The 27,311-nt window shown below is 49.4% G+C and overlaps 1 protein-coding gene across 1 annotated transcript; it reads left to right on the plus strand.

The window, feature by feature from the left end:
- On the plus strand, positions 1–25,848 carry LOC132085950 (serine/threonine-protein kinase pim-2-like). Its single transcript, XM_059491413.1, has 9 exons — positions 1–101; positions 15,189–15,315; positions 15,559–15,613; positions 16,085–16,212; positions 23,350–23,937; positions 24,061–24,111; positions 24,309–24,675; positions 25,317–25,493; positions 25,742–25,848. Exons 1-9 carry the CDS (start codon positions 1–3, stop codon positions 25,846–25,848), a joined length of 1,701 nt encoding a protein of 566 aa, XP_059347396.1.
- The last annotated feature ends 1,463 nt before the right edge of the window (positions 25,849–27,311 follow it).

Genomic DNA, 27,311 nt, shown 5'->3' on the forward strand with positions numbered 1-27,311 from the left:
ATGGAAAACCAGAAGGCTGAACGCCCATCTGTCAAGGAGCCGGTGAAGGAGAGGAACAATGGCTCAAAGGAGCCCCAGGCCACATTGTCTGCTGGCAAACGGTACTGAGCACTTTTGCCAGATGTGACACAGCACATGACAAGCTTTACATGCCTCTTCCTCAGGAAAAACTGTCTGGCAGAGATGACCAATGCCACAGATTGTTTCCTTTCCCTACAAATGCTCTAGGATAAAAAATGTCTACTTGTGCATTGTGCTGAACACAACTTCTCTGGAGGGGTGTCCACAAAAATGGAGAGACAAACAGACACCCATTGGTGGCAGCTCAGACGATCCAGTGCAGTGGCAAGGGCAGTGTTGTGGAGGCTGGGAGAGAGCCAAGTTTCTGCTGCATGACTTGGGACAAGTAAATTCAAACAGGGCTTTTTTTTCACCTGAGTGGAGTCTTTTTCAGATGGGTGTTTTGATGAGTAATCTCAGTCTGGAAGCAAGATGCCATTCCACAAAGATGCAGTTCTCATCCGTGTGGTTTGGCCTGGCGGAATCATGGTTTCCTTACCCTCAAACAGTGCCAAGTTTGAGTAGTAAGGAGCAAGGCAATTCCTGAACAACTTCAGTCAACAGGTATCTGAATGTGGACTTTTTGCCTTGATATTCCTGTCCTTCATGGAATCTGCTTGATGGACAGCATGTTTGGTTTATTACCCCCCTGTGCTGCAATCAGCATTTAAGACAGGAATTTGCTCCTTGCTGTCTCTTCATGGCAGCTGCAGAGCTGCTTGTACCTGTTCTCCTCTGATAGCAGAGGGGATTTATTTAGCTCTGTCCTGCTCAGCAGTGGCAGGAAAGTGACCACATGCCTCAGTAGCACAGCTGGCATCTTCCTGTGCTCATGGAAGAGACAGGTTGATCAGGAGAATTGTTCCCAGTGGGGTTGTCAAGCTGTGCATCTGGTCTCCAGGGAAGCAAATGAAATGTGAGCATAGTTCTGGGATGTCTGGCTTCTGTTTTGATCTCTGTTACTGATTTTCTGAATCTTTCAAATATTGCCCTGTTTATCTGTTCAGAATGCATCTGAGCTACTTTTCCAGATTGTCATACCTGGTTGCAGAGACACTTCTCCAGAGTGATGAGTTCCCTTATTCTAAGACACACACGTCCCATATGAGGAGGCATTTAAACTTGGCAGTAGTGTCTCTCTTTCTCCACAAAGCAAGGTGACCTGTGTGCCCTGGCAGCCATCTGAAGACAGATCAGATGCATCTCATCCTTGGCTTTCCTGAGTGAGCAGTGGTGAGAATGTCACTTGCAGATTGTCTCCTGTAATGATTGTCATGAGGTCCATGTTATTCTTCAGAGCCCCATGACTTTGCAGCTTGAAGTCACATAATTAGGAAAGCTGCTAAGGATGTTTTGCTCACAATTAACTGAAGGTATTGTCTGTGGCTGCAACTGTCTCCATAGACAGCAGCAGGCACAACTTTCCTAGGCATTTTTTCTGGGGAAGGCTGTGAGAAGATCAGAGAAAAGAAGGAGAAAGAATTCTTATCCTCACTTGCTGCACCTGTTGTTGTGAACACGTGGAATGTGTTATGGAGATTTGTTTACCAAAGGGTAATTTCTTAATTGGCCACTGGTGATGGTGTTTTGGATTCAATTGCCCAATCTGGTCTGTCTGTATCAGACTGTCTGTGAGGGCAATGAGTTTCAGTATAGTATAGTATAGTATAGTATAACAGAGTGATTGATCAGCCTTCTGGAATCATGGAGTCAATGCTAATTATTTCCACTATGGGGATGCCATGCTATGATAATTATCACCACCAGGGCCTCATTTGGTTTTATTTCCCAGGGTGAAATCTCCCTCTGATGGACACCTCCTACCCCGTGCAAAAGCCCAGGTCACGTCACCTCCAGCTGTGGAAGAAACGGAGCTGCTCCAGAAGCTTTACCATCTCCTGGAAGCCAAGGGGTTTCAGACAAGGATGGAAGGAGTGGAACTCCTCCTAGACCTGTGCAAAACAGCCCCCAGCTCATCTCCACTAACATTGCCCAAGTATGTAGGGTATCTTTGCTGCTCCTTTCCTTTAGCTCCTTTCCTCAGCCTGTAGCAGCAAAGTTAATTCAGTGTGTCTTGGCACTCTGTCCTGGCTGTTTGGGACACGCTGGTCCCTCTCACCCAGACAAATGTAATTCAGGTCCAGGCTTCAGGACAAGTTATTTCAGTCCAGCTGTATTTGTCTGGCAGGTGCCTATTGATGCTGTTCATCAGATGATGGCAGAATTTTCTGCTGGTGTAACTGCTGCTCTCTCCTACTCCCAGCTGGGTGAGGTGAATGGAATCCAGCCTCTGAAAGCATGGCAATTGTTCTGTAGACCAAAAATGGGTTTGCATAGGGAAGAGAAGTATCAGGCTGGGTTGGTTTAAACCCAGTTGTTTTATGTAAGAATACTTCTATATACTCCATCTTGTCTTACACAGGCACAGCTCTGGCTACTCATTTCCATCCTTGTTCCTATTCCTCTTGGTAAAGACAGTGCTCACCCTTCTTGGGGGTCTGTTTTTCTCTTTGGAAAAGGAGGAAAACAGCTAAGGACTCATCTCTGCCTTCTCCTCCCAGTAGCTGCTTTTTCCCTTTTTCCAGCAAAAGGGGCCTGATAATGTGGCTGTCAAGGGACTGAACCAGCTCTAATGAGAGCTGTACAGCACATGACATTTCAGAAGTCCACCTGTTACTTAGAGAAATTGTCTGGTGTCGACGGAAGGAGACCCAGACATCAATTTGATCATCACAGGCCCAATTTTATTGATCAGTACGGCGGGTTAAATACAGTTAATAATGAGCTTCATACATATTGCAAAAGTTGAGCTCAGGATTGGTCAGCTTACATATCAGCACCTACGCCTACTTCTGCATTCCTATGGTTCTACTTTTGATACTTTTCACAAATTGTCAGGATATATTCAGGACTAATCTCTACTCCCTTTCCTCATGTTGCAGCAAGGTCACTGCTGACCTTTCCTTTTAGCTTGCTGACTTCTGACTTTTCTCCTTCAGCTTAACCAGCGGCATTATTTCAGCGTGGCCTTTCTCAGCTAACCAATTATTAATAATACTCTCCACATTTCCCCCGTTTTCTTTTTGCTCAAGGAGATTAGTTTGCCATGTTTTTGCTATTGTACGGCTGACCATGTTTTGAATACAGTTCAAGATACAAGGCAAAATAAGCAAAAACAGTAAGATTACACCCAGCAGGCCTATAGCATAGATCACAATGTTCCTCAGCCATGGTCCAAGTCCTAAGCCTTTAAGCCATTCGTCAATTCCTAAACCATCTTCTTCCTTAAGTTTGTGAAGTCCCTGTTGCAATTCTTTTATCTTAGTGTGAATGGACACCGAATGATCAGACAGACTCATGCAACACATTCCCTCAAACTCTTCACATCCATGCCCTTGTGCTAAGAGCAAAAAATCTACAGCAGCTCTATTCTGCAAAACAGCATGGTTAACACTTTGCACATCTGCAGTTAACATGTCTAGAATTTGTGATGTCTTGTTCAGCTCATCCCTTGCCCAGCATCCTAATTGTTTTGCTAAATTCATAGCTTTATTGGCAGATCCTCCTGGCAAGATAGTTGAAACCACCACCTGTTTGAATGTGCCCCAAAACCGTGGATCTCCTATCTTGCTGCAGTCTAAGTCATGTATGCTACGTTTTTTCCTGTTTGAATTTTGACTCAGCTGCATTAGCAAGGACACATTAGGGTGAAACAGTGACAATTTTCCCAAAAAACAGGGTCCACCCTGTGGTTTAGCTGGTATACCATTCCACACCCTGTCTCCACAAATCAAAAATATTCCTGTGGGTAATTTCATTGGTGCTGTGATATTTGTGCTGTTACATTGACTGTAATGCTGTGGAGAGAATTCACTCACATTCAGGGATGAATCTAGGGTGGCCCATGTTTCTTTAGGTTGGTTTAAATTCTGAGCACCTAAAAATTTGAAGCTAAACCATCCACCAAATGTAGTGTTAGATATACTGGTGTTTGAACTTCCAAAAATATCTAATTACTCAGGAGGAGAATGCAAAGAGGTGTTAAGTGATTGGATTAGTAAGCATTGACGATAGCCATCACTCTGACCTGCAGTATACCCTTGTTGCACTGGCAATGTGATGTTTGACATGTTAGACATACATAAGGTTTGATTGTTTATCAAACTGCAAAATTCTCCAGGAGACCACACCGGAAGTCCCACCAGGCATGTTCGAAATGGGTTAGTGACTCCTCCAAGACTAAGACAAAGTGATGATTGGTTAGTTTGATTAGCAAGTGTCACCCATAAATTTTCCCTTGGTTGACTAAAGTGTGTTATTCCTACTGCTTCACTTGCTACAGCATTGAGCAGCATAACAAGAACAAACCTCATTTTTGTTTTTGCTTGCTTTGCTTCTCCCTTTCTTCCTTCTGCTTGCGTTGTTTTTCCTTTCTTCGCTGTCTTTTCCCTGGTTTGTTAGATTGTCTATTGTAAGGCTGAGTCAATTTTTGAATATACTGATCTAATTCTAAATCAGCATCCTTGCTCACAGGTATAGCATGAGGTAAGTTTGAAGGCAAATCAGCTTTACAGCGAGCTGCTATGATGCGTGAGGCTTTAGTAATTTCAAATACTCTAAGGTTTTCCTGCAACTTCCACCTAAAATATGCTATAATCACTCGTTCTGCACTCTCAAAGAGCTGTAATCCTGTCCGTCCTGGCAGGCCAGTACTTTGTTCAAGAGCTCTAACCCAGAAAAAATTTCGAATCCACCTTCCAAAACAAGGTGCACACCATAAATAATCTACTGACCTCTGTGAATACCAATAAACCTGATTACAATCTGCACAATGCAAAGCTACCCATGCATAGCATTTATCATTATCCCTTTTGCAAACGTAACAAGGAAGTGAATATAAGTAAGGACCAGTATAAAAGTCTGGTTCTTCAACCCAAAGCAACCAATTCAATGGTGGTGATCGCAAAGCCTCTTCTGCCTTTTTACTATATGAGGCTAACAGCTCAAGGTCTCTCTTTAACACAAGACGTATCTTATTTCGTAATCGTAGTTCTTGTTCGTTATCCTCCTCAACAACTATATCTTCCCGAGGGTCCCACAACTGTAAAAGTGTTCTAATCATAGAAAATTAATTAGCAATCACTGATACCCTTATTCAAATGAGACCGTTCCCTTTTTGCCTTCTTTTTCTTATCTGTCTTCAATCTTGCTGCTCCTGATTTCACTGGTCCTGCCACTTGCAAACTTAATTTTTGCAACTTGTCAATGCAGCAATCTAATGCTCTATCAGGATCCCCTTTGAAGGGTCCTACAATTGAATGCTGTGTTAAAGGCACTAATTTCCTACACCTTATAGAAACTATACGTGATTTACTTTGAACCTTAATTCTATTCACAATACATTGTACCTCCCATCGATAATAAGCAAGAATTTTCTGTTCAGGAGACTCATAAAGATTTAAAGCTATATATGCATTTTGCCCTGTTTGACTCCCTAATTCATCTTGCCAGCTTTTACCCCACGTGTGCTCGTGTTCACAAGTATGACACCACAAATCCCACAATAGTGATTGTTCTATCCAAAAAGTTCTTTCACAACCCCCACAACGTAGAGCTATCCAGGCAGCACAATGTGGATTGTGACAGTCAAGGCAATGTAGTTTCGCTGGATTTGGTAAGTGAAAAGTTGATAATGAGTCAATAAAACCAATCAACTCCTGGGCTGTCCGATAGTGACGTGTCAGTGCTCTGTCCAACGCTTCCGAGTACCCCTTCAATTGTAACAGTAGTGGTTGTAGGACTAGAAGCAGTTTCTTCCCCAGTCGCTCCCTGTCCTTCTCCGTGAGGCGATCCACCAGAGGCTGCATCAAAGACAGGTTTAGTCCACTTAGCAGGCACCCACAAAGGCCCTGTAGGTGAGGAAACACAAAGATACCCCCTACCCCAATATAATACTTTTGCAGGTTTTTCCCATAGTCCTGTACTTGGGTTCTTATACTTAACCCAGACCTCTGTTTCCTTAGTATTTTCCTGACCTGACCTCGGATGATGTTTCATTGCAGGGGGGGGTATCATCTTCCCCAAAAATGCATAAATGGTTAATCACATACAAAACCTTAGCCAAACATGCTTGTGGATCTGCCAAATCTTGATGTTTTTCAATACACTGCTTAAGGGTACCGTTTGCTCTTTCCACTATTGCCTGTCCAGTAGGGGAGTGTGGAATACCTGTCACGTGCTTAACAGACCACTGATTCAAAACTTTCCGAACCCTAGCACTTACATAAGCTGGACCATTATCAGTTTTGATACTCTTTGGAACTCCCATAACAGCGAAACAACTTAACAGGTGTCTGATAACGTGTGTAGCTTTCTCTCCTGCCTGAGCCGTAGCCCATATGTAATGACTATATGTATCTATGGTGACGTGCACATGCTTGACTTTACCAAATCTGGCTATGTGTGTAACATCCATTTGCCATTTCTCATTTATTTCTAAACCTCGAGGATTAACCCCGATGCCTAGACCTATCCCACCATTATGATAACTACATGTTGAACATGCTCTGACAATGGCCTTGGCTTCTGACAAACTCAGCTCAAAGTGTTTCGCTAAACCTCTTGCATTTTGATGATATCTACTATGTGCTTCTCTGGCCAATGTGTGCTTGTCAATAGGACAAGAATTATCAATGGGTAGGGTAACCAATTTATCTGCACGTTCATTCCCTTCTCCTAAACCTTCAGACCACTTATGACTCCTAATATGAATCACAGAATATGCTGCATTTCTTTCTCGTAAAGCCTTCCTTAACTGTATCAGTAACTCATACAATCGTTTATTATTCACTTCCTTAATTGCTGCTTCCTCTATTCGTTTGGCTACTCCTGCAACATACATAGAGTCTGTGACCACATTTAAAGGCTCCTGTAAGTTGGACACCACCCATACTACTGCTAGCAATTCCAAAGTTTGTAAGCTATCTGCAGGGTCTGCTGTGAGGAGTTGATGCTTCCATTGTCCTTTTTCTTGCCAGGTAACAGCAGCACGCCTTGATTTCTTTCCTGCATCCGTAAAAGCTGTAATAGCTCCTTCTATGGGGCGTTCTTCTCTCAAAGGTCGAGTGATCCAGTTCCATTCTGTCATCCATTGCAAAACTCTAGGCACTAATTTACTAGTCTCTACTTTAGCAGGTGACATCAATAATGCTTCTTGTAAATTCTTTGAATTAATCAAGTACCAGTCCAAGGTTTCTTTTTCCATAGGCAATCTAATAGTAGCAGGTTCTCTACCATCCACTTCAAGAATTCTGAGACGCCCCTTTTTGATTAATGCAGCCAATTGTTCAGTTTTTGAAGATATTGTTTTCTTATGCTGTAGTGGTGGTGATAACCATTCCAACACCTATATCTCCCCCGTTTTCTTTTGCAACTGAGAGAGAGCACCAAGCAAGTGGCAAGGGCTATTCCAGATAGTAAGGTCAATGGGGTGGTCGAGTTGTCGACGAGACACATACCCTTGCTGTACACAGTTACTAATTTGCTGCAAGGCAAGATGATGCTCCTTTGTCAGGTGTACAGGAGTAGTAGGGTCCATGCCTTTTAACAAAGGCCGTAGGGTTTCTAATAAATTATTTGGTATTCCCACAATAGGCTTCAGCCACTGTAAGTCTCCCAGCAACTTCTGTGCATCATGTAGAGTTTTAATGTCCAATTGTAATTCCATTTTTTGTGGTATTACTATTTGATCCATCAGAGTCCATCCCAAATATTTCCAGGGCTTTGTAGTCTGAATTTTCTCTGCAGCAATAACAAGCGAATATGCAAGGGCTTGTAGATAGTCGTAGGTGTCCCTTTTGTATATTGTTCCTGTACCAATTCATGGGCATGCATAAGACTCTCCCCTTTTAGTGGCCATTGCTTAACCATCACCGGTGTATCCGTTTTCCAGGTGAGTGGAATGGGGAAAGTCCAAGCAATGGCAATTACCCCAAAGGGTGCTGATTAGTTAACACCACTCCCAATTGTGTTAAAATGTCCCTTCCAATTAAACAAGAAACTGTAGGAGGCAGTTGAACAATTGAAAACACAGCAGATATTTGTTGATTCTCAATACACACAGACAAAGACGGCGATCTGCTTGCCAATGTAAATCCTCCCACTCCTGTGAGCATGTTTGATGAAGGAAATAGAGGCCAATGTTGTAGCCATGCTTCTGGAAAAATGATGCTGGTATCTGCTCCTGTATCCAATAATCCATAAAGAGTTATGCTTTGATGCCCATAAGTAATTTCAACCTTTTGCTTTGGTCTATTTTGTAAATCCACAGTTAAAAGTGTAACACCAGTAGAACCAAAACCTTTTTCATCCCGTGTTTGTCCAGTAAATGATTGTATTCCTGATGTCATTTGTGACAGTGGTACCAATTGTGCAATGCGTTGTCCTTTTGTAATTTTAATCGGAGGATAAAGGGTGTAAGCCATGATTTGTATTTTTCCTGTAAAGTCCGCATCGACAACACCAGGCAAAACAAATAATCCCAACATAGTTGTAGAGGAACGTCCCAGCAATAATGCTCCACATGTTTGTCCATTTAATATAAGAGGGCCCTTTACTCCAGTGGGTATCCTCTCAGGCCGGTTCGTCATTAGTGTGACGTCTACTGATGCTGATAAGTCCAAGCCGAGGCTCCCTGTTGTTGCTGGTTGCAGACAGGAGGTAGCAGCGATGTTACGGCAGCAGCTGGTGTCTCCGATGACACGGCGGCAACTTGTGTCTGTCCCTCATTGCCGCATTGGTAACACTTGATGAATGGTCTCGAGCCTCCTTGCGTGACTGCCAGTGAGCTGCTTCGGAGAGGAGCAAGAGCAGCTAACACCTGATTTTGAGTAGACTATGCTTTTGCAACCCTAATCCTAATTCCTTTAAGGCTTCTGCTATAAATGCCTGTGAAGCTGTTGGCATTAATGCCATTCACTCTAATGCTTCCTCAATAGCCCAATTTGCCCCTAAAGCAGCTAACACTCTTTGGGTTGCTGGATTGCTATTTTGCAAGGCACACTACTTCAATAGGGCCCTGCAACACCAGCCCGATCTGTAGCAATAGCTGCTCTATCGATAAAATTCCCAAATGATTCTTCTCTACCTTGTTTAATGCCCATATAAACCGGTAACCCTCCTGGCTCTTTAACCATGTCAATTGCAGCACTCACTAACCACATAGACTCCCTAAGTTTATCTTCTCCCGATATCATCTGTGCCTCTGTACGTAAAAATGCCTCTAAGCCCATCAGCTCCTTTACTGTTACTCCATGTAATGGGTCATGTGCATTAAACAACAACTGCTGATGCTGAGTGAATATCAACCAAACTATTCCTCTTAAATCATTAGGACATAAAACCTGAGTATTAAAAAGATAATCTAGCATTTGCTTAACAGGTTCACTTTTTACTCCAAACTGACTAACCGTAGAATGTAGCTGAGTTAACAGCTTCCAATCTAAGGGAGTATATTCTGCTATATTATGCGTAAGGTTCCCCTTTGCATCATACTGTGGTGTGTATGTTACCGGACATGCAAGACTAGAAGCTATTTCCACTGCTTCACCATCCCCCATTTGCATTACTTCCTTCGCCAAAGCAGCCCAAGCTTCCCTCCTCTGTTTAGCCATCTCCCCCCATGGATCACGGTGTGCCCCTGGGATGGGATCTGGCTCTTTAAGGGTGCTATGCTGCTGGCGCTTCGGTGCAGACACCGAGGTTTCGCACGGGGAAGGCAGTGAAGCAGAGGCTGGCTCGCGCGGGGGAAGCGCCCCCCCCCCCCCCCGCTGGAGCTGACAGTGAAACCAGAGCCGGCTCAAGCTGAGACGGCCTGCGGGGGGCAATCAGCCCCCCCGCTGGAGCCGACAGTGAAACCGGAGCCGGCTCACTCGGGTGAAGCGGCGGAGGCAAAGCTGACGGCGGAGGCGAAGCTGGCTTGCTCCCACCCCCACCGTCCAACCCGCCTGAAGCTGGTGGCGGAGGCAAAGCTGGTTTGCTCTTACCCCCACCATCCGACTCGCCCTCCCCCTCTGACAGGAAAGGTGCAGACGGTTCCACTGCGCCTATAGGAAAATCTTCCACACTACTTTCCTGGGGACCCTTAGGCATAATATCTTAGTTACAGAAGGTGCCAGGGGATCATCCTCACGACCATACCCTATATTCCTCTTATGAGCTTCTGTTGCCCTTTCTGCTGCCTTTCTCTCAGAGACCTGCTGAAGTAACGTACCCGCCATAACTTCCCGAATTTCTTTGCTGACTTATCATCGTCTAACATTGTATCCCACAATATTTCCTCAAACTTCTTCCACTCTGCTAGCTCATGAACTGTATGAGGATTAGAAAAGATACCCTTAGCATGGCCATAGGCTAATAACCCTGGTAACTCCTTTTTTAAATCTATCCCTTTTATCTCTCACCTCTCTAAATATGGGGCGAATAAATCATATGCCGCTTGCCTATCCATACCTATTAATCAGCGCGCGCTGTTGCAGCTCTCCAGGCTCCGGCGGACACGTATTGGCTTAAGTCACAGTTGTGAACCTTAAGGGTGCTTCAAATTCCGGCACCGTCCCTGCTGCCGGGACCCAAACCCAACTTCCTCGACCGTGGCGTAATCCCTTTTTCTTTTAATCCGAGAAAAAGGGCAGAGATTCGGTTATGCCCGCATTCTCCACCATTTGTCGACGGAAGGAGACCCAGACATCCGTTTGATCATCACAGGCCCAATTTTATTGATCAGTACGGCGGGTTAAATACAGTTAATAATGAGCTTCATACATATTGCAAAAGTTGAGCTCAGGATTGGTCAGTTACATATCAGCACCTACGCCTACTTCTGCATTCCTATGGTTCTACTTTTGATACTTTTCACATATTCTCAGGATATATTCAGGACTAATCTCTACTCCCTTTCCTCATGTTGCAGCAAGGTCACTGCTGACCTTTCCTTTTAGCTTGCTGACTTCTGACTTTTCTCCTTCAGCTTAACCAGCGGCATTATTTCAGTGTGGCCTTTCTCAGCTAACCAATTATTAATAATACCCTCCACAGTCTGGATCCTGGAAGAGTTGATCAGGGCCCTGCTCTTCTCCAGACACTGGCTCTGAGACAAACAAAAGAAAACTTAGATCTCCTCCAGCCATAGTTTTGGCAAAATCATAATTGCCCTCAGTACTTGAGGCAACTGTATAGAAAACCGGGCATTGTAAACATCTGCTTCCATTCAAAGCCAATGTACTCTTTAGCATTAATAAATGGAATTAATTTGATGATTTATAGATGGAGAGAAATACCATAGGAACTCTTCTGTCCCTAGCCAAACCTCTTAAAAACAGAAGAAAATCTTTCAACCAGCATGAGGTTGTGCCACCATTCCACTGACTTGCCCCCAGGAAACAGTGAAATTGTGCAAGCGAGTGCTGACCTGACAGAAAGAATCACTTTCATCTTTGACATTGCTGACTGCTACAGCCACTCTTCAAACAGGGGCATTTGAATCCAGCCTTCACGTTGCTTGTTCTCTTCACATATTTTTGAATATTTTGTCCTGAGAATATCTGACAGCCACAAGAAAGGGAAGCAGAGGGCGCTGGATGTGCTGGCTGAAATCACAGGGGTCCTGAAAGATGCCTTGAACCCGGTGATCATTGGTTTGGTGGAGGGAATAACAAAGAACCTGGACTCAAAGGATCCCAGGGTTCGTGTGGCAGCTGTGAAAGCACTGGAAGAATCCATTGCTCATTTGGGTAAGGCTGAGCCCTTACAGGCAGGGACTCTCCTCAGCTTCGTCTCTGTCTCTCCTGCACAAGAGAGCGCTGAGTGCCTTGGCAGCTGCTCTTGTCTGGGGAACACTGCAGCTGACACCCACCAGAGGCTGTGCAGGTGCAGTCCTTATGCACCATCCCCAACAGGCTGGAATGGGATCAGCATTTCCCAACAGTGCCAGGAGCCCTTGGCTCTGTGCTGCTTTTCTGAAGAGCAAGTCCTGGACTGCAGCTCTGCTACAGTTCAGAGGCAAAGGGGGTTTGGAGTTTGCTTGGGCCCTGTCTGACTTCCCAAATGAACAGCTTTGCTGTTGGCATGAAGGGACACTGACCATCAGAGCTTCTGCAGGGCAGCCACCTGGGAGGCTCTACATTAGAGGCATTAGCTGCCTATTTTCCACTTTTCTTCTTTGTCTTCTATGTTTAAAGGGGAACTTGTGATTCACCAAGTTCATTTCTTTATATCAAACAGGTATAAACCCAGCTGTCAATGATGCCTTGTTCCACGTGTTGTTTTGCATGGGGCAAGATGGCCACAGCAATTAACTACATAGGCAAGGGCTGCTCTAAATTCCTTTGCCACACAGATTTATGTCTGCTCTGAAAATTCCGTATTGAGGGAACATGCCAGAACAAAGGAGTGTTGAAGAGGCAGGTCTTCAAGAGGAGTTTCCACTTTCTCCTCCCCAGCTGCTCTGTGATCTCAGGAACTGCCTGACTCAGTGCCTTTCTGTGTCCCGAGTATGGGGCTTTTCCTTTTTGCTCTGGGATGCAAAACCTTTCCACTGCTTCCATGTGACTGAACTCTTGAGGTCCCTGATGTGAAATGTTTTAACACAGCTCCTGCTACAGCAGACAACTTTGGATTTACAAATGTGAAAGGAGAGCTTTTCTTTTGGAATTTAAAACCCTGCCAAGTATGCTGGAAGGAAAGAAGAATAGGATTCAAACATCTGCAGAAATGTACTTTATTTTATAAAATGGGGTTGGCCCTGCCCTTTCTCCTATGACCTGAGCAAAGTGAGCAGAAACGTGTGTTTCCCTTGTAGATAAAGTGTCCCTGCTGAAAGAGTTCAGCTACCAATGGAATCACCTGAGTGGCCAAGCCCTGCTGGATGTCACCGAGCGTATCACAGGTTTGGCCTCCCCTTCTGAGCCCAGAGCTCTTCCCAGGGAGCATTTACAGGGAATGCCTGTGAGCAGACAGCAGAGCAGCTCCTCCAAACCAGGAGGTGCTGAGTGTGTCCCTGCTGCCCCATAGCCAAGGCAGGTGGGTTTGGCAGGTTTTCCCTGGCTGCTGCAGAGCTGGGCAGCACCTGAGATGGGGGCAGCGCTCGGCCTGGGGCTGAGCTCTCACTGGGGCATCTCAGAACCACCTCCAGCAAAGGGAGGGCTAAAAATGCCCCAGCTGGCTCCTCTCTGGGGAGCTCAGGGACATCTGTGATCTTTGAGGGGAAATGGTGGCAAATGCTGTTTCAGGGCATCAGTTTGTTTTGTCCTCACAGAATTCTTGTTTTTCTCTTGGAAAGTTTTGAGGCTGAACCGTGCAGAGCCTGGGGGTCACAGCTTAGGCCAGAACTCAACAGAGGTACCAGAGGCACAGGTTTAGTGCAAGGCAGCCTCTGGGGCACAGGGACAGAAGCAGAGTGCTGAGGCTCCCTGCCTGTGCTGTCAGAGGGGCCTTGGACTGAGCCTTTCAGGGTGTGCAAACAGTGTCTGCCTGTGTCAGCGCTGCCCAAAATGCTACAAATGCAGCTGATAATTGATTCCTCAGCGGAGCTTGCTGTGTCAGCAATAGACAAGGAATGGAAAAAGGATAATCTCAATATATAGCAGAGAAGACGATTGATAGCCTTGCTTTAACTGGGGCTAAAAGCACTGCTTATTATGCCAACATCTTTGAATGCAAGGTTTAATACACTTTGTGTCTTCATTAGGAATCTCAAAAAGGCATGTTCAGCAATTCGGAATGTCAAAGGCCTTTTAAAGAGCATTTGAATAAAGTAGATCTCCAGCAATAGGGAATTTAGTTTAGCAGTTCTTTTGATCTCTTTTTCAAATAAAGGAATTAGCCATAAATTAGGACTACTTTAGAAAAAGCAGATGTTCCCTCTGAGATTTAGTAGGAACAGACAGCTGTTCCTCATGTTCAGTAGTCACCGATGTCTTTAATTACATTTAAACTCAAATGAATTCCCAGTTTAAAATGGGTACCATAACCCTTTCCTGCTTAGCAGAATTGGTTTTGGGTACTTGCAGGAGCTCTTTCAATTTTGATGACTGCTGATGGATTAACAGCATAGAGAAAATTAAGTCTCTTCCACCACAGAATATTAAATGGCTGCTAGATAACATTTTGTCTGATCAGAAAACAAGAATGGTCTCCAGAGCATTTCAGTTTTTTGTTCTCTCAGCCAAATCTGCCATGCAAGAAGCCTGTTGGTAGTAAATATTTGTCTGTGTTTGATATAGTTCAGTTCAGAAAATGGGCAGAGAGATTTCAGAGACAATATGAGAAAACACTCATGTTTTGGTTACATTTCAGTCCCCTGTGTAGCATTTTTCTTTCTCTGTGCCCCTATTTGAGTGGACATTATAAGAAAAATGCCATTAACATTGGGAGGGGAAGTGCCATTAAAATGTGGAGATGCCCAAATGCCATGGCAATGGGGTCTGAGTAATTATCTAAGACACCCTGAGGTTTGAACCAGGTCTTTGCTGGAAGCCCCAAAAGCACTCTGCCAAAGACCCCAGCTGGTCACTGATGCTTCTCATCCAGCTGTCAGGCAGCAGCCATCTCTGGTGGGCTGGAGTTTTGAGGTGTGTTCTAATCCTGCCCTTTGCTGTGTGCCGCTGAGCACAGGGAAGAGCCAGATTAGACATTTGGCACTTGGCATCAAAGTTACAAAAATGGAATAATTTCTTTTATTAGAAATCTCTCAATTTCCTCTTTATGGTGTATTTCCAAATATTCAGTGTGGGTTTAGACAATTTCTTAATGGAAATCAAAGGCAATTGGACATTTCATTCATTGATCATGCAGAAAGAAATTGTGAAATAATTTAGTAAAGGAGGAAGTCTGACGCAGGGACAAGGCTCTGGTTGGAGCAATTAGTGCTGAGGGGTGGGTGGTTCTGTTTCCAAGATGATCAGCTGCTTTGCCCGTTCTGGACCAAGGGGCTCTGGGTGCTGTTTTGCTGCTCTTGGCCAGAGAGGCTGGCAAGAAGCAGAAGCAGAGGTGGATCCCTGTTTGCAGTGAGGCTGGTGGGTAAGGAGCTGTGTCTCTGTCCCGGCAGTGCTTGTGCAGGGGGTTCATGCCAGGAGCCCTGAAGTCGCCCAGCGCGACGCCCTGCCCGTGCTCTGGTCCTGCCTGGAGAACAAGGCGCTGCCTGTGCGGAGCGCCAACGTCCGCACCGTGGCCACCAAGCTGGCCTCTGCCCTCTGCAAGGTGATGGGCACCCAGCTGAAGGAATGTGCTGCCAGCAAGCCTCCACATGTGCGGGAAAACCTCTTCAGAATGCTGGGCTGGTGAAGGCGAGATGTTCTCCAGAAAGCTGAGGAAGTGCTGAGTTGGACACCTCTGGATTTGCCTTTTGAGCTGTGCCAAAAATGATGAAATCCTAAGGAAGGGTGTGCATCTGCCCCCACTCTCTCCATCACATTTCCTAGTCATGGCATGCGGGGCCTGAAGCAACTCCAGATTGAAGACAAGATGAAGGGCAGTCATGGCTCAGCCTCACACAGAGGTGAGGGGGGAGCTGGGCCAATCTCTGCTGGCAGGAAGGGTCTTGTGGCAGCCCAGAGAGGCTGTGCACATTGCCAGGGAACAGCTGTGCCCTGCACGTGCCCCTGCAATGAGCTGTGCTGCTGCCAGTGCCCCTGGAGCTGTGGGGCTGCTGAGCTGTGGGGCAGGCAGAGGAGCAGGAGGGTGCATGTGCAGCTGAGCCATTCCTGGAGAGCACAGGGCTCTGGGCTCCCTGCTGTCCCAGGGCAGCCCAGAGGCCAGGCTGTGCCTGTGCCAGCTCTGGGCAAGTGGCTCAGGGTTTGCCCTGGCCTGCCTCAGTGTCTGCCAGCAGGAGCATGTTTCCCTGTGCAGCTGTTTACACATCTCCAGGAAATGTGTCCCAGGAAATACAGAGCTTCAGATGCTTTAGGTTTGCATGGTGGCCTCTGCTAAACTTTGCCTCTCTGTTAAACTTTGTGTCTCCATTTTGCAGATCTGACTGGTTACAGTCTTACCGAAAAGTTTTCTCTGGACACTTCTGATATTCTCTCACCCACAAAGTCCTCGCGTCCCATCAAGAAGAGCTCTCTTTCCTCCAAGCTCAGGAAGAAGCTGCCGCCTGTATGGAGAGTGTTTGAAGAATAGGATTGATGCATTAGGCTTGATAGTTACAGCTGTACATATGTTCTGATCTTTAGATACAGTTCTGAATTAATGTGTTTTGATTGTATCTTTAAAATTTGATGACACACTTTTAATTGTATATATTTTATTTTGATGATGAAAAAAAAGTAAAAAATAAGTAACATTTAAATAAACCAAGAGGAGAATGTGAGACCAGGACCTGCTAGCCTAGAGATTATGGGAGTGCAGCTCACTCAATGTGCCAGTGTCTCACCACATCCTTTCCTCATTGGGCCTCTCCTCTTCCTCTTTGGCCATGTTTTCTTTGTGTCATTTGTGCTGCCGTTTTCAACTTGTCATTGTAACAGGGCCACACATTGACATGTTTGGGGGACAATGGATCCAAAAGATCCTGTCTAGTCAAAGGTTTCCTACCTAGGTGTGTTCTGTGCTCACCAAAGGCCTGAGCAAAGAAACCAAGAGAAGTGTGCCCAAATCCCAAAGCTTTGCTCATTTGCAATCTCCCACAGATCTGGCTCACAGGTGTCTTCAATCACAATTCCATAGGTAAGAAGAGGTCATGTATTTCACTGGGAAATGATGCACTGCTTTGGCAAAGTCACCTGTATGTGTATTTATCTGGGACAGCAGTGCACCTGTGTTGTTTGCACCTTGTTTGCAGAAGGATGAGTGCATTGGGAGGCCAATAACAAGTGACAAGGGTTCCTCAAATCTGCACTGCAGCCTGGGTGCCATTCAGCCCAGAGCTAGGGGATCGTTTGTTCCCATGGACCAGTGCTTGCCAGTGGAATGAATTCCTACACAGCTGGAAGAAGCAATTCTGGATTCAGCTCCAGCTGTTGGTGGGCTGCATGATCATTGACAATGCTGCCCTTCCAGAAATTATTCTGCAGTTTCCTTTCATAGTAATTTGAAGCTTTTAAACTTCACATTTCAATGTGATTTGCCTTAGGGAAAAACACTTCTGGGCCCGGTGCAAACTGTAACCTTTTGACAGCAAAGTCCTCATGGTTGCCAGCTTCTGATGTCACACAATGTCACCTGGTTGCATGTGTTTGCTTAGCTCTGGGTCTAGTCCTGGCCTAGTAAAGCCCAGGCAGGGTGGCACATTGCAGGGAAAATTGGTCCATGAGCTTCTGGGGTTGCCATCAGCAGCAGAGTGAATGTGCCCTTTGGGGATTCCTCTGGAGACAAAATTAGGGACCTACTCCATGCCACAATATTCTCTTAGATCTTTCTAAAATATCCTGGAAAAGGCTGTGAAACTTCACATCTCCTTGCACACCCGTTGTTTGAATAGGGGCATTTTTGTCCCTCCTCAAAGTCATTGCTCTTGCACATCAGAAACATGAACATCCACCAACAGGAATGATGCATGGTCCTGCTGCTGCTGCTGCTTCAGAGGACTGGGCAGTGCAGGCCTGGGTGTTACCAATATGAGCACTTAATTAGCATTTCATGCTCCTTCAAGCTGTCCAGATCTCAGGGATTTTTGTTTCAAAGCAGCCACTGCACCATCTCTAGGGAAGAACAGGAAATGGGAAACAGCGACTGCCAGCCTTGCAGGGGTGTGAGAGAAAACCTGAAGTGTCTGCATCAAAAGATGAATGTGAAGAGTGTAATTGCGTGTAATTGCCAGAGCAAACGCTTTGTTAGGATAGCAGGAGCAGTTCTTTACTGCATGCTTGCATGAAGATCATTTGGGATCTCTTTATTATGTCTCATGCAGAAAAGGGACTCTTAATAATACCATGCTACTTAAACCAGATTGGGATGCAGCTCTGTAGTGGTTCACAATGTAGCAGACTGCCTGCTGTGTCACTGCCAGCTCTGCTGAGCCTGTGAGGGACCGTAGTGTATCCCATGCCTGTTTTACCTCCAAGCAAAGCTTGGTTTTCCTTATTAGTGTGGAGTAAATACAAGAGTAATAAAATGGACAATTAAACTGGCCACTTTGGAGGATATGCTCATGCTTTGGCATGTCAGTCCTGTACCTCATGCTCCCACGGCTTGTTACTCATCATGAAATATTTTAACAAAAAACCTCAGCTCTCATGTTACATCTGAATAAAACAGCCTCAGATCATCAAGAATTCTGCTGTCAGGAACAAGACAAGAGCCTTCCGACACTCACTTGCAGCTGTCCTGGATTGCTGCAGCCCTTTGTGAAAAGCTGCTGCAGACAGAGTGCTTGGAGTTGGTTTGGGCCTTTATGAAAGATCTGTGGAGCAGTGTGCAGGGCTCTCCTGGCAGGAAACTGTTTGTCCAAGCCCAGGGACACGGTGCCGGCAGGAGCGGAGCGGCCCCGCTCCCAGCCCGAGAGTCTGTGAGCTGAGCCACGCCGGGGAGACAAGGCAGCGAGGGGCTCCAGCCCAGCTGCTTCACTGCCCTGCCCGCCCCATGGAGCTCTGCCGTGGGAGAAAGCCGACGCCGGATGAGTCCCCAAGCTTCCATCAGCTGCTGGAACTGCTCCGTGACAGCTCCTGTTCTTCCGAGAGAGACCCCGGCGCCTTCTTGGAACGCGTGTCATAGGGGGATTCTGTTTGATAATAAACTGTTGGGGGTTTGCCACTTTCATCTATTAGTAATAATTTCCTATTGCTGGAAAGGGATTGTTGGCACACTTTAGAGGAGACGACTTCTTGCACAATATCCTGTTTGAAGTTGTCTCAAACTGTGTGAGACAGATGGCTTCACACAGGAGCATCCCCAAGGCTGCTGAGGGGAAGGCACAGAGGAAGACAAACCCAGTATTTCTGAGAGAAACTCCTTGACACCAAACCTACCTGAGTTGTCAAACAGCAGACCTGATGTTTCAAGACATGGGCCAGAGGGGAAACCTTTCAGTGTGTTTGGTCCATGCTGGGCTATGCTTGAGGCAAAGGTGTGTCAGTGTATTGGATAATACTCTTTTCTTGACCTAGAGATGGGGCAACTGAGAGGTGTTTTAAAAACTTCTACTCCATTTTCAGTCTCATGAGAAGGGTGAGACAATACTGATGTTATAATTCATGCCATCACAATCAGAAGCCAATTACTTCCTAATTATAATACATTATAAGCGTTTCTTGGTCTATCAGCCTTTTGCCATGCCATGTTGTAGATGCCTTAAAGCCAATTATTTAAAACTACTCTTTGTGGGTCCCACTACAATGCATCTTTCATAGCTCTGTTTTTCCAAAATCTTATTTGCAAGGCCATCTTTTGAAACTTTTTTCCAGCTGCATTTCTCTCTCAACAATATCTGTCCTATTCCATGGAAATTTTAAAGTTAGCATTTCTTGTCTCAAGATTTATATACAGATTCATACTTTGTGGGCCTTCTATTAGGCTCTAAAAACTTTCTACAAATCCATTTCCCACATCAGTGCACTTGGCTCCTTCTCTCCTCATTGTGCCTGGCAAGCACAGGAGCCCAGAGCTCCTGCAGAACCCATCCCAGCACTCAGTGGGAGCAAACTTGTGTCCAGTCCTCACCCGGAGCTGCGGTGCCCGACATTCCACCACAATGGAATGAGGAACTGTTCCTGCTCTTTCAGAAGGAGCTAAGGAGCTTTGGCCTTCAGATCAATTGTCTGCAGGCTCCTGCAGTGCCTGGTGCTGCTCCCTTGCCAGCGGCACCCCAGGCCAGGGGGACACATCTGGGCTGCTGTGTCTGGCTCTGGGGCTCCCTGTTCTGGGCAGTGAGGAGGAGCTGCAGAGGCTCTGCAGGACTGACAGGATGGGCTTTGGGGCTGGCAGGAGAAGCTCAGGGACCTGGGCTGCTGGAGCTCCTGAACAGGAGGCCCAGGGCTCCTCCTGCAACTGCTCCAAGGGTAGTTCCAGAGAATCCCAGAATCAGCAAGGTTGGAAAAGATCTTGGAGATCATCAAGCCTACCCTGTGCCCTGAAACCGCCTTGTCTCCCCTGAGCCTCCTCTTCTCCAGGATAAACAACCCCAGCTCCCTCAGCTGCTCCTCACAGGACTTGTGCTCCAGACCCCTCCCCAGCCTTGCTACCCTTCTCTGGACACCCTCCAGCCCCTCCATGTCCTAAATTGGGGGCCCAGAACTGGACACAGCACTCGAAGTGCTGCCCAAGCAGTGCCCAGCACAGGGAAAGAATCCCTGCCCTGCTCCTGCTAGCCACACCATTCCTGATCCAGGCCGGGAGCCATTGGCCTCCTTGGCCACCTGGGCACACTGCTGGCTCATGTCCAGCCTGCTGTCCATCAGTCCCTGCAGGTCCCTTTCTGCCTGGCCGCTGTCCAGCCCCTCTGGCACCTTGCTAAAGGAGGGAGGCAGGGAGGGAAAGGGTCCAGATCCAATCCTTCCTGAAATGTGGTGTTTGCTGGCACTGCCAGTTCCCACATCTTGATATTTCCCTATTCTGGCACAGCCCAAGTGCAGCAATTTGCTGGCAAAGAAATCCAAAACCAAGCAAAGACCTGGTACCTACAGCAACCCGATCTCATGTTTGCTGACACCACCAGTACCCAGATCAGGAATGTTTCAGATGCCTGCACAGCCTAATTCCAGCAGTTTGCTGGCGCAGAAAATTAGCATCTGGAAATTTCTCAGTGCCAGCAAAACCTAAATGCAGCAATTTTCTGGCAAAGAAAGCCAGATCCCAGCAGCTTCCCGGTGCTGCCACCAGCACCACCCAGATCTGGTGTTTGCTGCACAAGCGCCCCGATCTTGAAATTTCCTAGTGCTGGCACAGCCCAAGTCCAGCAATTTGCTGGCACAGAAAGCCAAAATCCGGCAATTTCCTGATGCCAATACAGGTGCCCAGACCTGGTGTTTGCTGCCACTGCCAGTGCTCACATCTGGATATTTCCCTGTTCTGGCAGAGCCAAGTCCAGCCATTTTCTGGTAAAGAAAGCCAAAATGTGGCAATTCCCTGCTACCGTCATTGGCAATGCCAAGATCTGGTGTTTGCTGGCACCACCAGTGCCCAGATGCGGGAATTTCCCGGTGCCAGCACAGCCCAAGTCTAGCAATTTCTGGCAAAGAAAGCCAAAACCTTGCAAATACCTGGTACCTACAGCAACCCAGTCTTGTGTTTGCTGACACCACAAGTGCCCAGATCCAGAATTTTTCAGGTTCCTGCACAGCATAATTCCAGCAATATGCTGGCACTGAAAGTTAGCATTTGGCAATTTCCTGGTGCTGGCACATTCCCCACCCAGATCTGGTGTGCGCTGGCACTGCCAGTGCCCACATCTGGCAATTTCCCTCTTCTGGCACCACCCATGTCCAGAATTTGCTGGCAAAGTAAGCTAAAACCTGTCAATTTCCCCTTGCCAGCACTGCACAATCTGGAGTTTGCTGGCCGCAGGATCCCAAAAAATAAGGAAGGAAAGAAGGAAGACAAAGAGGAAGGCATCCAGATACAGTCTTGCCTGGAGCCTGGAGCCTGAAATGGGCTGTTTGCTGCCACTGCCAGTGCCCAGATCTGGAAATTTCCCTATTCTGGCACAGCCCAAGTGCAGCAATTTGCTGGCACAGAAATCCAAAACCTGTGGCAGCTTCCTCTTACTGGCTCTGGCACCACCCACATCTTGTGTTTCATGTAACCAGAACCCAGATTTGGAAATTTCTCAGTGCCAGCAGAGCACAAATCCAGCAGATTTCTATCACTGGCAACGACATCACCCAGATCTGGTGTTTGCTGGCAGCGCCAGTGCCCAGATCTGAAAACTTCCTAGTGCTGGCACAGCCCAAGTCCAGCGATTTGCTGGCACAGAAAGCCAAAATTTGGAAATCTGCAGGTTCTGGCTCCAGCACCATCCAGCTCTGGTGTTAGCTGAGACCGCCAGTGCTCAGACTTGGAAACTTCCTGATGCCTTCACAGCCCAGGTCTAGCAATTGTTTTTTAGCTAGCTGGGGCAGGGAAGTTCCTTGGACTGTGACTTTCTTTTTTCTTGGAACTGTTTAAACCTGCTCTGGACTGAAAACCCAGAAAAACACCGGCAGCAGCTCACACCTGTGGCCCACCGAGCTCTGGGACGCTGCATTCCAGCACCAGAGGGACTTAGAAGAGACCGAGGGAGCCAACTACAACCCACAAAAAGGACTTCCTGAATGTGCCATCTCTTCAGCACTGTCAGAGGTTTTATTTATTATTATTCATTTTTCATGCTTGTGAATACTTTACTTGTTAAACAAACTGGGGTTTTTCACTTTTCTCAAGGGAAGTCTTTTCCTGAACTAGTCGGGGAGGGGACGCTTGAACTTGCTTTCTAGATGGACCCCTTTTGGAGATTTCCTCCCAAAATTTGCCCTAAACCAGAACAGTCACAATGAAAACTTCACATGTGGCATAATTCCCTGATGGAAAATCTTGCAACAGAAACTTGACCTCGTTCTCCATGAGAGGTTCTTGGGGAGAGCAGACAGGAGAAGATTCCTGGAAAACTGAAACAGCTTTCCAGAAGTAAAATGAAAATGAAAGAAACAATCTAAGATGTTTTCCCTTATCTATTTCTATGCTCCCCTTTTTCATGTTGCATCCCAGTAATTCCAGATGCATCTCATCTCTAAGATCGATGACGTAGTGATTTTTAGACACTAAAATACCATGAGCCACACACAGTTTTCCTTCCCCTGTTTTTACTGCAAAGCAACACTGGAGATGTAAGTGCAGTGCTGGGCTCAGGTAGGAATCCTACCCCAAGGGAAGGTGGCCCGACAGTGTTTGACCCTCAGCAAGGACAACGCCCAGCAGCGAGCGGGGGGGATCGCTGTGCCAGAGTGCAGGAGTCAGGGCTCTGCATCCGGGCTCAAGGCTGCAAAGTTCCCGTGTTTGGACAGACGGAGGGGCTGTCCCGGGGCGCGCGGGGCTCGAACGTGGGGCTCGTGGGGCGAGCGGGGAACGGACACGGGGACGAACGGCCCCGGTGCCTCAGTTGCAGCGGCGGCAGCGGCGGCAGCAGCAGCGGCGACAGCAGCAGCGGCAGCAGCAGCGGCGACAGCAGCAGCAGCAAACAGATAGTTTTAAACACTCTTTCTATTTCTCTTTTTCTTTCTCTTCTTCTTTCTCTCTCTCTCCCTTTCCCTCTGTCGGGCACTCTTCTCTCGGGGTCCCTAGCCCGGCGTCCCTCTCCTCTCCCCGCCTCCCTCTCCCCTGCAGGGCAGGGCCATGCCCCCGGCCCGCCCCCGGCCCCGGGCGGGGCTGCCCCGTGCCCGGCCCCGGCCTTCCCGCCGCGGTCTCGCCTCCGCCCGGCTCTGGGTGTACTGGCGGTGGCGCTGCTGGGCGGGCATCGATGCCTGGGGCTGGGGCGGCACCGCCGCCCTTCGGCTCCGCCTGGCCCGAGCCCGGCCCCGGACCCGACCTCGGCCCCGCCCCCGGCCACAGCCCCGGCGCCCGCGCCGGACCCGGCTCCTCCCGGGGCCCGCGGAGCACACAGGCGGCGCGGCCGCTCCCGCCGCCTCCGCTGCGGCTTCCCCGGCCCGAGCTCCGCCGCTCGGCACCGCGGCCGCCGGCCCCGAGCCTCCCGTGCCGCGTTCCTGGGAGCGAACGCCTGGGCATGGCCGGCCCGGGGCGGGTGAGGGGCGCTCGGGGGCCGTTGCTGGCCCCGGGCCGAGCGCTGACAGCCGCGTCCCGCCCGCAGGGACGGCGCAGGAGGCCCTGCAGGAGCGGTACCGGCTGGGATCGCTGCTGGGGCGCGGCGGCTTCGGCAGAGTCTTGGCGGCCACGCGGCTCTCGGACGGCGCCCCGGTGAGCGGCGGGGACGGCGGCGGCCGCAGGAGGAGGGGATGCAGGAGGAGGAGGGCGGAGGGCGGAGGATGGGGCTCGCAGTGCGGGCAGCGAGCTCACCCCGCTGCTGCCCTTGGCTTGCAGGTGGCCATCAAAAGGGTGCCACGGAACCGCGTCCGGCACTGGGGCGAGCTGGTGAGTGAGCGGGGCCAGCAGCCGGGGCTGCCGGCCGGGGATGAGCCGGGGCCCGGCACGGTGGGAGCCGCCAGGACGCCCCGAGGGAGAGCGGGCGTGGGGCCAGCACAGGGCGCAGAGCATCCCGGGCTGGCTGAGGGCTTCCCCAGGCCTGGCACGGCATCGGCCCCACTGACGGCGTCGCGCTCCTTCCGCAGCCCGACGGCACCAGCGCGCCCCTGGAGGTCGTGCTGCTGGCCAAGGTGTCCACTGGCTTCCCCGGTGTGGTCCAGCTGCTGGAGTGGCTCGAGCTCCCCAACTGCATCGTGATGGTGCTGGAGCGGCCAGAGCAGTGTCAGGACCTGCAGCGTTTCATTCGGGCACGGCGGTTCCTGCCCAAGGAGGAGGCGCGGGAGCTGTTCCGCCAGGTGCTGGAGGCCGTGCGGCACTGCACCAGCTGCGGGGTCCTGCACCGCGACATCAAGCCAGAGAACATCCTGGTTGACCTGGACACCGGGCAGGCCAAACTGATTGACTTTGGCTGTGGCACCTACCTGCAGGACACAGTCTACACTCACTTTGCAGGTGAGCCTACACAGGGCTGTGCTCCCGCTGCTGACATCTCATGGCCCAACATCTCCCAGCCCAAGCTGGCTGTGGCAGCGGGGATTCTCCCTTTTGCTGCCAGTCAGGGCACTGAATCTTCAGCTGAGTTGCTTTAGAGCGGGGCTGGGTGGGCAGCCATCTTCCAGCCCTGCTGGCAGCCTTTGCCAGCCACTCTGCCCAGGACTGGGACTGGGCTGGGACAGCCAGCCCGACCAAACCCCCGTGGGTGGGGGTGGCAGAGAGGGAGGGCGGAACCTGTGCCCCAGCCACTTTGGTGTGCAGATGAGAGGAAGGGCTTGGACTGCTCCACTTGCCCTGTTTCCCTTGGCTTCATAATATTTTTGGGGCAATGCAGGCAGGGAGGATAAGGGCAGGTTTTTTCCCCAGCATGGAGTGGGTTTTTCCTTTGCATGTCATGGTCAGGCCTAGCCAGGGCTGCCCTCTTCCAGCACCAGAGGCTTCTTTTCCAACCCTAACTTTGTGCACAAGTCCCAGGTGCTGGCGAGAGGGCAGTGGTCACCCTGTGTGCCCCTGATGCAGCCCCCGCAGGCGCAGGGATGCTGGGGCCAGGCTCTGGGAGCAGCAGCATCCCCCTGATGAACACCATCTGTATTCCATAGGAACACTGTCGTACAGCCCCCCGGAATGGAACGACTTTGGCTGGTACCATGGCGAGGCAGCAACGGTCTGGTCCCTGGGCATCCTGCTGCACCAGATGGTCTGCGGGGAGCACCCTTTCAGGAGGGGCCAGAACCTCAGCTGGGGCCAGCTCCCGCTGCCACAACGGCTCTCTCAAGGTGGATCCTCTTGTCTGGGCACGGGGGGAATGCCAGTGCTGGGAGCCAGCAGCGGGGTCGTGGGCATCCCGCTCTGGCAGCTGCTGAGGAGGTGGCACATGTCCTGCTCTCCTCCAAAAAAGGGAATTGATGGCAAAGTTTAGGCCCAGCTCTGAGCACATCCAGCATGGCCTGGGCATGGGAATAGTGGGGCAAAGCAGACAGGAGCCTTCTCTGGCTGACCTTCAGTTTCTGCTTTTTCTCCCCAGAGTGCAAAGACCTGATCAGGTGGTGTTTATCCGTGAACTCCTTGGACAGACCCACACTGGAAGACCTGTTCTGTGATCCTTGGATGTGGGATATTCCTCTGCCATAGAAGAAGGGAGAGAGCCACAGGCACACTTTGATCCAGAGCCCTGGTAAGTTCCTACTCCACATGTGCCTTGGCAGTCAGAAGCAAAGGAACCCAGAGCTTTTTGTGCTGCCAGTGTCACTGCACCGGGGTCATGGGATGGGAACACGCAGCCCTTGTGCTGGAGCTGAGCTGCTCTGCCCAGCACTGGTGGCCACCATCCCAGCTGGTTTTGCTTGTCCTGGTTCCCTGACAGCTGGGGCCCTGGGCAGAGCCCTAAGAGCTGGTCTGCCCCCAGGGAAGGAGAAGGAGCCCCTGGAGAAGCTGTACCGGGTGGGGATGCTGCTGCTGCTGCTGCTGGAGACAGCAAGGGTGACATTAGTAATGACAAGCTCTTCCTCAGCCTGGCCACGGGAGGCTGAAGGTGATGGACTTTGATTCTGGCACCTTCTTCAAAGCCAAACTGCACAGGGAATTTGCAGGTGAGTCCCCACCCAGGGAAATTCTGCCAGATTTGGGCATTGCCCAGCATGGCAGGGAACCAAAGGCTCCCCCTTTGCTGGGGCAGATGCAACTCATTCTTCAGTGGCTGCCCAGCTGCTTTTGGCAGGGCTGGGGCATGGGCTGGGGTGGGTATGAAATGGGAGTGGGCTCCTGGCCCTGCCAACAGCCCCCAGCACCCACCGTGCCCCGGGCTGGGGCTGAGGCAGCGAGCCCGACACAAACAAACCCCATGGTGGGAGCAGAGGTGGGACTCCAGAACCTGTGCACAGCTGCTTTGCTGTGCAGGCAAGGAAGGGCTTGGGCTGCTCCACTGCCCTTGTTTGCTTCGGGGTCACCGTGATTTTGGGGGGCAGTGCAGGGGGGAAGAGAGAAAGTGTGGGTTTCTCACAGCCATGGCTGGGTTTTTCCCTACCATGTAGGGGTTGGGCCTTCCTCAAGGGCCTGACAGAGATAAGAGTTTTTACCGTTTTTCTTTTTTTCCCTTTTTGTCTCTAAACTCTTTTCAATAATGTGTTGTTTGTTATTCCAGAGGAAGCATTCGAGGTGGTCCAGTGTGGATGGGGAAGTGCTTGGGAGCAGCTGTGGCATGGATGGGCCGTGCCCTTGGAGAAGGCTGAGGCCATGGTTTGGGAGCAGCTTTCCTTGCAGCTGTGGCTGGCGTGAGGTGGGTCCCTGTGTGCTTGGCAGGATGGGATCAGAGCTTTTGGGAGATGGCAGCGAGCACAGGAGCATCCTGCTCTGGGCAGCTGCTGAGGGCTGGATGTGCCGTGGCTGGCTGCAGGCTGGGCACATGTCCTGCCCTCCTGCTCTGTGCCAAAGGCAGCAGCGATGGGCAGCTCTGGGCACAGCTCTGGGCACAGCCAGCATGGCCTGGGCACCGCAGGCTTTGGTACAAGGGCACAGGAGCCCCCAGCTGACGGGCACTTTCTGCTTTCTCTCCTTGCAGCCGGGCTCTGCGGGTGCTGAGGCTGCTCTGGGCTCTG

This window comes from Ammospiza nelsoni, chromosome 34, assembly GCF_027579445.1.
Source record: "Ammospiza nelsoni isolate bAmmNel1 chromosome 34, bAmmNel1.pri, whole genome shotgun sequence".
Classification (NCBI taxonomy): domain Eukaryota; kingdom Metazoa; phylum Chordata; class Aves; order Passeriformes; family Passerellidae; genus Ammospiza; species Ammospiza nelsoni.

What these genes read in the sequence shown, in the direction of transcription:
- LOC132085950 (XM_059491413.1), top strand. Translation starts at nt 1, where the DNA reads ATGGAAAACCAGAAGGCTGAACGCCCATCTGTCAAGGAGCCGGTGAAG. An exon ending in TGGCTCAGCCTCACACAGAG is followed by an intron (nt 15,614 to 16,084) that starts GTGAGGGGGGAG and finishes TCCATTTTGCAG; the next exon opens with ATCTGACTGGTTACAGTCTT. An exon ending in TCCGGCACTGGGGCGAGCTG is followed by an intron (nt 24,112 to 24,308) that starts GTGAGTGAGCGG and finishes CTCCTTCCGCAG; the next exon opens with CCCGACGGCACCAGCGCGCC.